The 12,227-nt window shown below is 45.1% G+C and overlaps 1 protein-coding gene across 1 annotated transcript; it reads right to left on the bottom strand.

Annotated features, from left to right (window-relative positions):
* Positions 1–531: 531 nt before the first annotated feature.
* LOC311122643 (galectin-related protein B) lies at positions 532–3,269 on the bottom strand (the record flags this gene model as incomplete). Its single annotated transcript, XM_084196983.1, has 3 exons — positions 532–712; positions 2,679–2,764; positions 3,243–3,269. Coding segments are annotated over 3 exons (294 nt in total), but the record flags the coding sequence as incomplete, so codon positions are not given.
* Positions 3,270–12,227: the final 8,958 nt, after the last annotated feature.

The following is a 12,227-nucleotide window of genomic DNA, read 5'->3' as shown; positions in this document are numbered from 1 at the left end:
GCCATATCTAGGCCTGTGTATTAAACAGCTCCCAGGCTTATCTAGACCTGTGTATTAAACAGCTCCCAGCCATATTTAGGCCTGTGTATTAAACAGCTCCCAGGCTTATCTAGGCCTGTGTATTAAACAGCTCCCAGCCATATCTAGGCCTGTGTATTAAACAGCTCCCAGCCATATTTAGGCCTGTGTATTAAACAGCTCCCAGGCTTATCTAGGCCTGTGTATTAAACAGCTCTCAGGCTTATCTAGGCCTGTGTATTAAACAGCTCCCAGCCATATCTAGGCCTGTGTATTAAACAGCTCCCAGCCATATCTAGGCCTGTGTATTAAACAGCTCCCAGGCTTATCTAGGCCTGTGTATTAAACAGCTCCCAGCCATATCTAGGCCTGTGTATTAAACAGCTCCCAGGCATATCTAGGCCTGTGTATTAAACAGCTCCCAGCCATATCTAGGCCTGTGTATTAATGTATGTATGACTGTAGAACTATATTTAAAAAATTTTACTGTCCCTATGAGTGTAGGCTCCATACCTTGAAGGGCTCCCCAGCAGTGAAGGGGAAGTATGCCAGGGTGTTCTCCGATGTCCCCCAGCTCCCAGCCAGACGAGCGTTCCTCTGCACAGCCTTATCCAGGAAGTTGACCTTTACCTGCAAACCCACGTCTCCCTCAAAGTCCTCTTCCACCGGATCACTGGACAGGGACACCACCATGCTGGGCAGAATAAACAGTGAGGTCAGTGATTGCTGCAATGGTGCAGATGCAAAATGCAAGCAAACAATCCAAACGTTGTTGATTTAAATGCCCAGGGCAGTCAAAAAATGTGAATTTCCTGTGTTTTACATTTATATATTTTAGTCATTTAGCAGACGCTCTTATCCAGAGCGACTTACAGTTAGTGAGTGCATCCATTTTTTTTTTTCATACTGGTCCCCCGTGGGAATCGAACACACAACCCTGGCGTTGCAAGCGCCATGCTCTACCAACTGAGCTACACACTCTGTGTCTCCCGAGTGGCGCAGTGGTCTAAGGCACTGCATCGCAGTGCTAGCTGTGCCACTAGAGATCCTGGTTCGAATCCAGGCTCTGTCGTAGCCGGCCGCGACCGGGAGACCCATGGGGCGGTGCGCACAATTGGCCCAGCGTCATCCAGGGTAGGGGAGGGATTTGGCCGGTAGGGGATGTAGCTCAGTTGGTAGAGCATGGTGTTTGCAATGCCAGGGTTGTGGGTTCGATAAAATAATGTATGCACTAACTGTAAGTCGCTCTGGATAAGAGCGTCTGCTAAATGACTAAAATGTAAATGTTGGAATAATACTGCGAAATTGTGAAAATTATATAAAATAATGCCTTTTTAGTGTAAGAGCTGTTTTAAAAGACCGCCTGAAATGTCAGCCTGTTTTGGTGGGATGGAGTTTTGGCCTTCCATGGTGACATCACCACAGTAAATTAGTTAATAGACCAATAAGAAAGAGAGTTCCAAACCTCTCTGCCAATAACATCTAGTTCAGTTTTCCCCTCCCCACTCAGACCACTCCCAGACAGTCGTAGCAAAATTCTTGCTTGAGAAATGGCTCTTTGCAAAGAAAACAATCACAGTAAGGTACTTCATAACCAGAAATGATTTGATATTGAGATTAAAAAAACGGCAACAAAAAAATATACAGCTACAGAGATACAGTAGTGACATCCGCAGGCTATTTGACGTCACCACAAGCACCACAAACAGTACCAGGCTACCGTTATTCGCTAGTGTAACCGGTGTGAAATGGCTAGCTAGTTAGCGGTGAGCGATAGTAGCATTTCAATCGGTGGCGTCACTCGCTCTGAGACCTTGAAGTAGTTGTTTCTTCCTTGCTCTGCAAAGGGCCGCGGCTTTTGTGGAGTGACGGGTAACGGTGCTTCGAGTGTGACTGATGTCGGTGTGTGCAGAGGGTCTCAGGTTCGAGCCCAGGTAGGGGCGAGGAGAGGGATGGAAGCAACGATGTTACTCTAACGCTGAATAACTTCAAGAGTCAAGTATTTAGGGCAGGCACAAAGGACAAACACTTTAGTGACTTTAAAATTCACACATTAGAACTGAGATTGCTTTATATTCTTCTTCACGGATATTTTTTTAAATAAATGGTAAAAGCCCAAATAAGGGGATATTGATCTTATCTCCCCACAGAGCTGCTGCTAGCAGAAGTCAAGCTCACCAAACCCTTCATGGGTTCTGAAAATGTTCCACGTATTGAATTAAACAATGCATCAGTCAATTAGACAAATATTTAAGAATACAAAGAGAGCGAAGAAAGAGAGCGAAGAAAGAGAGTTGAAAAATGCTGTGAATGGTTGCTAAATCAGAAAGCTCAAATGCTCATAAGGAATTATATTCTACAATTTGCACTCTGGATATTTACTTTCTCTTGCAGTATTGTGAAATTGCATTGCCCGGAGCTATAGCATCTCGATGTAGCAGCAGCTTCAGTCCCTCCTGATCTCAACTCAACTACACGGTGTGTTGCGCTGCACAATCCTCCCATTGTCTCTGTGCCTGCCTTGGCCGTGGACATGCAAATGTCAAATGCAGACAGTCCATTCATTCACTCGCGACACGCTCAGATTCAAAACGGTAAATTAACAATTCATTTCCTTAGGCTACAGAAGAGACATTTAAAACAGGTGTCTGTCTACCAACCTCTGTGGCTTCTTGTTAACAATTCCCATGACAACCAGTCTCATCGTGGGCCGCAGCCCACCTTTTATTTCTCCGACATACTCCTCCTGAAACATAGTGGCTGGGAATAAGGCTACATGCAACATATAAATAATATTATTCTTAGATATCACCACATTGGTTAGCTGAATGACATCCGCCGTTGAAAATACACTGTTTTCTTTATCCATTAGAAGGTTTTTCTTTGAAATAGGTGAAATAGCTGATCAGTCTTAATCGATGATCCCTTTTCGGAATTCTAAGAATGCTCCATGTAAACTTTATCACTAAACAACAGTGATAAACAAGAAACAATTCAGTGTGCACTATTCTTGCTACCAAATATTCCATTGGGGTAGATGGATTTCATTCTTCTTCAATATAATGTAATTATATGAAGAAGAAAAAAAAAAAGCAGTTGCATACAGTTGTTTTGTGATAACCTAATAATCTCATTTTTAAAAAAAAAAATCACGACATTCCAACATGCATCAGTCGAAAATAAAACTGTAATCCAAACAAAGCAATAGGGAAAACCGGACTTACATTTTCTTTCTTGTCCTTTTCTGCCATTCCCCTTTTCCTTTCTTTCAATGTGAGATGTCTACACCGGGTGGTGTTGGAGCGTGAAACCGTAGTAGAGATGGCAAACCCCGCCTTCTGCTCGTTGTCATAGCGACAGGCTCCTGCCAAATAAGCGGCACTTGAATGATGGTTATCAAATATTAATAGAAATACCGAAATAAGTGTGATGAGGGTGCGTGATCCCACTCATCAAGGGTGGGACCCTTTCATTCCAATAGGGTATTTAAAACACAGTTAATAATAATGCTGTTCACTCATAACGTGAAATAACTCCCAAATGGGAGATTTCACCCAACCTGCCAACCATTATAATAAAACAAATATCAAATGAGTTTCTCAGATTTGAGTAGGCTTAGGTCTATGATGAATATATACGTTGGACAACAATAATAGCCTATAACATGATAAAGAAACTCATGTCTGATGATGGTCCTCTGTAGCTCAATTGGTAGAGCATGGCGCTCGTAACACCAGGGTAGTGGGTTCGATCCCCGGGACCACCCATACGTAAATATGTATGCACACATGATTGTAAGTCGCTTTGGATAAAAGCGTCTGCTAAATGGCATATTATGATGAGCTTTCTAATGGTTGCCAGTTTGGTTTGGGGTGGAAAACTCCCTCTTCCCATATGCAATTAGAGAACCCATCTATATAGCTGTGCCTATTACAGCGTCTGTAACAGCATTGGCAGCGCCTTTGAGGCTATAACCCACGGGAATACCCACCCAGTTGGCTATTTCCACTACTGTAGCTCAATTGGTAGAGCATAGCGCTTGTAACGCCAGGGTAGTGGGTTCGATCCCCGGGACCACCCATACGTAAAAACGTATGCACACATGACTGTAAGTCGCTTTGGATAAAAGCGTCTGCTAAATGGCATATTATTATTACATGGTGGAAGCCCTAAAACGGCCAGCAGCGTTGCAGTTCTTGACACAAACTGGTGCGCCTGCTGCCTGGCACCTACTACCGTACCCCGTTCAAAGGCACTTAAATATTTTGTCTTGCCCATTCACCCTCTGAATGGCACACATACACAATCCACGTCTCAATTCTCTCAAGGCTTAAAAATGATTATTTAACCTGTCTCCTCCCCTTCATCTACACTGATTGAAGTGGATTTAACAAGTTACATCAATAAGGGATCATAGCTTTCACCTGGATTCACCTGGTCAGTCTGTCATGGAAAGAGCGGGTGTTCTTAATGTTTTGTACACTCAGTGTAAGTATTAGTAGAAGAAAAGGGAATACTTCAAAATGGAGATGCCCTCAATGGCGCTGGGTCATCACTAGTTACCATAGCTACAAAGTCATAATTATGGTTAAACCCTGTCTATTTCTACAATTATCTTCTTAAAATCTGATGTTAACCCTAACCACACTGCTAACCTTATGCCTAACCTTAAATTAAGACCAAAAATATATTTAGTTTTTGTTTTCATGATTTTTTACGATATAGCCACAATGATGCGATGTTTATCTAATTATGGCCTAAACTCATTGAAAGGCGAGCGTGAGTGTAATTTATTTTAGAATGCATTGTTTTGAAGTATAATGATCCAACCGAAGCCGGGCGGCTGGTTGTCCGTTTTGACGTATAATGACCCAACCGAAGCCGGGCGGGCTGGTTGTCCGTTTTGACGTATAATGACCCAACCGAAGCCGGGCGGCTGGTTGTCCGTTTTGACGTATAATGACCCAAACGAAGCCGGGCGGGCTGGTTGTCCGTTTTGACGTATAATGACCCAACCGAAGCCGGGCAGGCTGGTTGTCCGTTTTGACGTATAATGACCCAACCGAAGCCGGGCGGGCTGGTTGTCCGTTTTGACGTATAATGACCCAACCGAAGCCGGGCGGGCTGGTTGTCCGTTTTGACGTATAATGACCCAACCGAAGCCGGGCGGGCTGGTTGTCCGTTTTGACGTATAATGACCCAACCGAAGCCGGGCGGGCTGGTTGTCCGTTTTGACGTATAATGACCCAACCGAAGCCGGGCGGGCTGGTTGTCCGTTTTGACGTATAATGACCCAACCGAAGCCGGGCGGGCTGGTTGTCCGTTTTGACGTATAATGACCCAACCGAAGCCGGGCGGGCTGGTTGTCCGTTTTGACGTATAATGACCCAACCGAAGCCGGGCGGGCTGGTTGTCCGTTTTGACGCCTCGCTCAATTAGAATGTGTCTCTCTATTTTAGCGATTTATTTCTGGCGCTGTAGTCACACAAAACAAAACGCTCATTTGAATTGTAAAAGGTAGCTACGGGTTGAGGCTTTACCGTACATGCTAAATTATGGTAACACAACATCCCTATCAACAAAGATGATTGGAGATATGGACTATCCTGCTAGCATACAGTCACTGCTCTAAAACTGTACCAAATACGAAAATATGTGCTTGGACTGTCTTTGTTAAAAAGGCGACACCACAGTTATCCATTATTAAAACCAGTTACTCTAGTGCCGGCTCTAACAATGATGGAAGGCAAGAACAGATGGGACCATTCTAGCCAATGAGAGAGCAGATAAGTGTGTAAACAACAGACACGTAGGTTTCCACTATTTACCACAGCCACAATGTCAAAATTGGCTACATCGTAAAACATTTATGAAAACAAACATTTGCTTTTTGGTTTTAATTTAAGGTTAGGGTTAGGTATAAGGTTAGCAGTGTGGTTAAAGTTAGCTTTAAAATCCACATTTTAAGAAGATACATTTTAGAAATAGGCGGGGTTTATGACTTCGTGGCTGTGTTAACTAGTGACGACCCAGCCCAATATTGGACTAAAGGAGCCTAAAATGTAACTGTACACCAGTGGCGGTTGGTGATGTTTAAGATAAGGGAGGACAATTATTATTATTATTTTTTTTTTGCATGGGCTTATCTCTATTACAGCATATTGGATGGCTGTCATTCATATTCCATTCATCCAGCTCAATGTAACATCGATAGGTTTTTGGCTACTACATGACTTTTACTTAAGTACTTTACACCACTTGGTAGCTAGCCCATTCATAGAAGCTAGCCTATTGATGAAGGTATGTTCTTCCCAAAATACTTTTGTTAAGAGCCCCGACGCTTGCACTAAACCAGGGTTGGGCAACTTTGATGGGGGTGCGGACCTTAAAAAATATGAACTCATCATGAGGGGTTCAGTGGTTCTAGGGTCTGTGTACCCACATCCATACCTGCTCATCACCTGGCCAATACCATCCCTACGGTGAAGCATGATGGTGGCAGCATCATGCTGTGGGGATGTTTTTCAGTGGCAGGGACTGGGAGACTAGTCAGGATAGAGGGAAAGATGAACGGAGCAAAGTACAGAGAGATCCTTGATGAAAACCTGCTCCAGAGCGCTCAGGACCTCCGACTGGGGCGAAGGTTCACCTTCCAACAGGACAACGACCCTAAGCACACAGCAGGAGTGGCTTCGGGACAAATCTCTGAATATCCTTGAGTTGCCTGGACTTGAACCCGATCGAACATCTCTGGAGAGAGTTGAAAATATCTGTGCAGCAACGCTCCCCATCCAACCTGACAGAGCTTGAGAGGATCTGCAGAGAAGATTGGGAGAAACTCCCCAAATACAGGTGTGCCAAGCTTGTAGCGTCATATCCAAGAAGACTCGAGGTTGTAAATGTTGCCAAAGGTGCTTTAACAAAGTACTGATTAAACTAAGGGTCTGAATACTTATGTAAATGTGATATTTCCGTTTTTTGTCATTATGGGGCATTGATTGAGGAATTGAATCCATTTTAGAATAAGGCTGTAACGTAACAAAATGTGGGATAAATCAAGGGGTCTGAATACTTTCCGAATGCACTGTATAACTAAATGTATAGCTAGCAACATGTGGATAACCAACTAGATGGAAAATGGTTGTTGAAAATGGTTGTACATAGCAAAATCCTTCCATGTAATAGAAGCTAACTGCTTAACGTTACCCTGAATTGTACATTTCTCTGCCCCCTACGAATGTTGCGCCTCTTGTCGAGATCAGTGGTGCTGTCTTAGTACTTCGCCTGGTTGGAAAGATCAAATCAAATTTCCTCGAGGGATGCCATTGAAGTGCCAGCTACATACAAACAGAAAGCTACAGTAACAGTTAGCTAGCTAGTTAATGTTAGCTAAATGCTAGCTAGCTGACTAGGCAGGCTGTGCTAAATAAGTACAGTAGCTAGCGATGTCAGTCTAAAAAACAGCTTCAATTATTTCTTCCTAGTTAACAATATTTTCTTATATAAAGACAAATATACAGTGCCCTCCACTATTATTGGCACCCCTGTTTAAGATGTGGTCGAGGACTTCCAAAAATTCTCCTTTTTTTTTTAACAACATAGAACCCAAATGCAAAAAAAGAGAAAAATCCAACCTTTTATTTAAGTACATTACTTTGGTGGTAAAAAAAAAAATCACACATTTAGAAGAAAAAAAAATTGAAATCATGTGTCCCACAATTATTGGCACCCCTAACAATTCCGCTGAAAATTTTAATAGATTTTTTAAAAATATATATGTTTCTGTAGTTGCTAAAGTTGGTCAGGGTATCTAGGAACTTTAATTAGTAATTCATGACTTCCTGTTTCCCTGGGGTATAAATATGACGTGACACAGAGGCCTAATTCTCTTACCCATTTGTCAACATGGCAAAGACAAGAGAACACACCATTCAAGTAAGGCAGATTTGTGTCGACCTTCATAAGTCAGGCAATGGCTACAAGAAAATAGCCACTCGCCTTAACTTGCCCGTATCTACAGTCAGAGGTATCATTAAGAAGTTTAAAACAACTGGAACAGTGACAAACAAGGCTGGTAGAGGTCCCATGTTTATCTTGCCACAAGGCACTGTGAGGAGGATGGTAAGAGAAGTAAAAAAAAGTCCTAAGCTCACTGTCACAGAATTGCATCAAAGAGTGACATCTTGGGGTCACAAAGTCTCCAAAACAACCATCAGACGCTCTCTACATGCCAACAAGCTGTTTGGGAGGCATGCAAGGAAAAAGCCTTTTCTCACTAACACTCACAAACGTAAACGTCTGGAGTTTGCTAAGTTTGCTAAGAGAGTCCCTAGCAACTGCTTAGCAACTGGTAAGCAATCCAGCTAGCTAAGCTAACTGCACAATTTTATAAAAATAGATACTTTTTCACAAGCCTATCTTCATTTGTTGCTTGTTTTGTCTCCCATTCAGTCTTGCATTTTTCTTTTTCTTTTTCCCAATGTACTTCACTCTAAAAACCATGTCTGTCTCTCACACACTCTCTGTGTCTTACACCCACTTCCTCTATCACACTCACAAACCCTGTCTCTGTAATATCCTGTATCTCTCTCTCTCCCATGTAAAGTCCAGTGAGCTGGTAGACAGCCACAGTCCAACAGTCCAGAGGAACCTGGATCTGTACAGGGGGTTCTGTGCTATTAAGTACGCCCTGTACGCTACGTGTGTCAACGCTCACAAATACAGCGACTGCTCCGACTGTGACGCCACACAGTCCACACACCAGAACCAACACACACCTGAGACAGAGAGTCAGGCCTCAACTCCCTCCCAAGGTACTTTACTGCAGTCAGGCCTCAACTCTCTCCCAAGGTACTGTACTACAGTCAGGCCTCAACTCCCTCCCAAGGTACTTCGCTGCTGCAGCCAGGCCTCAACTCCCTCCCAAGGTACTTCGCTGCTGCAGCAGGCAGTTGTGAAGAGGGCACAACAACACCTTTTCCCCCTCGGGAGACTGAAAAGATTTGGCATGGGGTCCCCAGATCCTCAAAGTTCTACAGCTGCACCATCGAGAGCATCCTGACCGGTTGCATCACCGCCTGGTATGGCAACTGCTCGGCATCCAACCGTAAGGCACCACAGAGGGTAGTGCGTACAGCCCAGTACATCACTGGGGCCAAGCTTCCTGACATCCAGGACCTCTATACCAGGCGGTGTCAGAGGAAGGCCCAAAACATTTTCAAGGACTCCAGTCACCCAAGTCATAGACTGTTCTCTCTGCTACCTCACGGCAAGCGGTAACGGAGCGCCAAGTCTAGGTCCAAAAGGCTCCTTAACAGCTTCTACCCCCAAGCCATAACAATTTACATTGCCCCCCCCCCCCTCCCCCTCCCCTTTGTTTTTACACTGCTGCTACTCGCTGTTTATTATCTATGCATAGTCACTTTACAAATTACCTTGACTAACCTGTACCCCTGCACATTGACTCGGTACCGCTACCCCCTATATATAGCCTCGTTATTATTATGTAATTTCCTTGTGTTACTTTTTTAAATTTTTTTTATGTATTGTAGTTTATTTAGTAAATCTTTCCTTAACTCTATTTCTTGAACTGCATTGTTGGTTAAGGGCTTGTAAGTTAGCATTTCACGGTAAGGTTGTATTCGATGCATTTGACAAATAAATACAAACTAAACCACTCTCTCGTCTGTCCCCAGACACTATGTTCAGTTTCCAGGATGACCAATGTCCAGCCCAGGAAAAGCTGTCCCTCTACCCCGTCTAGGATGGAGACCCCTCCCCCTCCTGCAGGTCGGAGGTCATTCTATTCTATTCCAATCTCTTGTACTGTGCTCACCTGGGTTCTGTACTGTACTCCACTGTATTGTAATATATTATATTACATGTTGTTAGGTTATAAATAAACAGAGTAAAAACGAATTGACAACTAGTCAAAGCTCAAAACCAAGTTCATTCACCAACTGGGTCAAACAGCTACAAAGACATGTTTCCACAAGTACACATATTTATACCCTCCACTGGGCGGAGTCTCCTACTTTTCTCTGAACACTGCATCTTTGTTGCTAGGCAGGAAGTTAAGTGACGTGTGTAATAAAACTGTTCCTTCTCCCTTCATGTGACCTGACGTCGGCCCTCATTACTCACTAATCCACAGCTATCCACCCTTATCAGTGACGTCAACCATGTGATTGCCTTTTCCCTCACTTAGTAACTCTCCAAGCCCATGGCTCTTATCCAACCTCCATTGACCCCACCATATACATTCCTCATACCTGTAACCAATTAACTTCTAGTATAGCAAGTATTTCAAACTAGAACCCAACAATGTGAAACCGTTCAAATGGTTGATCTTGTTTTGTTGCATGTGGTCACCATGGCAGGATGTACTACAGTACCCATAATGCTCTGTCCCATCTCCTAACTCCAGGTAGTACCCCCCTTGCACACCTCGTCCTCCAGCAGTTCCCTGGACAGAGGGTCGACTGGCAGGAGAATCCAGCGCTCCCCGGCCTAGTTCCTGCCCCCAGAAAGACCTCCGGCCGAGTTCCTGCCACCGGACAGACCCCTGGCCCAGTTCCTGCCCCCCCGGACAGACCCCAGGCCCAGTTCCTGCCCCCCCGGACAGACCCCAGGCCCAGTTCCTGCCCCCCCGGACAGACCCCTGGCCCAGTTCCTGCCCCCCCGGACAGACCCCTGGCCCAGTTCCTGCCCCCGGACAGACCCCTGGCCCAGTTCCTGCCCCCCCGGACAGACCCCTGGCCCAGTTCCTGCCCCCCCGGACAGCCCTGGCCCAGTTCCTGCCCCCCCGGACAGCCCTGGCCCAGTTCCTGCCCCCCCGGACAGACCCCTGGCCCAGTTCCTGCCCCCCCTGGCCCAGTTCCTGCCCCCCCGGACAGACCCCTGGCCCAGTTCCTGCCCCCGGACAGACCCTTGGCCCAGTTCCTGCCCCCGGACAGACCCTTGGCCCAGTTCCTGCCCCCCCGGACAGACCCCTGGCCCAGTTCCTGCCCCCCCGGACAGACCCCTGGCCCAGTTCCTGCCCCAGGACAGACCCCTGGCCCAGTTCCTGCCCCCCCGGACAGAGCCCCAGTTCATAAGGAGAGGCTCACTGTGGTGAGATACACCCAGCTTAGTCCACTGGATATCTTTCCTGATAGCTACGGCCGCTGTGTTGCTGCTTCTGCTTGCTTTCTGGAGTCTAGGCCGGATTACTGTGAAGCACTTTAACTGTTGCTGTAAAAAGGGCTTTCTGGAGTCTAGGCCGGATTACTGTGAAGCACTTTAACTGTTGCTGTAAAAAGGGCTTTGGAGTCTAGGCCGGATTACTGTGAAGCACTTTAACTGTTGCTGTAAAAAGGGCTTTGGAGTCTAGGCCGGATTACTGTGAAGCACTTTAACTGTTGCTGTAAAAAGGGCTTTCTGGAGTCTAGGCCGGATTACTGTGAAGCACTTTAACTGTTGCTGTAAAAAGGGCTTTGGAGTCTAGGCCGGATTACTGTGAAGCACTTTAACTGTTGCTGTAAAAAGGGCTTTGGAGTCAAATTAAATAAAATCAAATCAAATTTTATTGGCCACATGCGCCGAATACAACAGGTGCAGACATTACAGTGAAATGCTTACTTACAGCCCTTAACCAACAGTGCATTTATTTTTAATAAAAAAGTAAAAGAAAACAACAACAAAAAAGTGTTGAGAAAAAAAGAGCAGAAGTAAAATAAAATAACAGTAGGGAGGCTATATATACAGGGGGGGGGTACCGGTGCAGAGTCAATGTGTAATAACAGTAGGGAGGCTATATATACAGGGGGGGGGTACCGGTGCAGAGTCAATGTGTAATAACAGTAGGGAGGCTATATATATACAGGGGGGTACCGGTGCAGAGTCAATGGGAAATAACAGTAGGGAGGCTATATATACAGGGGGGGGGGTACCGGTGCAGAGTCAATGTGCGGGGGCACCGGCTAGTTGAGGTAGTTGAAGTAGTCTAGGCCGGATTACTGTGAAGCACTTTAACTGTTGCTGTAAAAAGGGCTTTGTACATAAACATTTATTTGATAGAATTTGACGGGAACGGAAGGAGGACTAGAGTATCTTAGCTATCACGTCAAAGCTTTCAGAGTTCAAATTAGCCACTTGATGCATAAGTGAGTGACATGCACTGAATGGTTCCGAAATAAAGGATATATTAGCATAGGTTGCAACAAAGACAC

This window comes from Coregonus lavaretus, assembly GCF_964263955.1.
Source record: "Coregonus lavaretus genome assembly, contig: HAP1_SCAFFOLD_1804, whole genome shotgun sequence".
Classification (NCBI taxonomy): Eukaryota; Metazoa; Chordata; class Actinopteri; order Salmoniformes; family Salmonidae; genus Coregonus; species Coregonus lavaretus.
The sequence above is the reverse complement of the archived record's forward strand: the minus strand, read 5'-3'. Positions and strand labels throughout refer to the sequence as shown.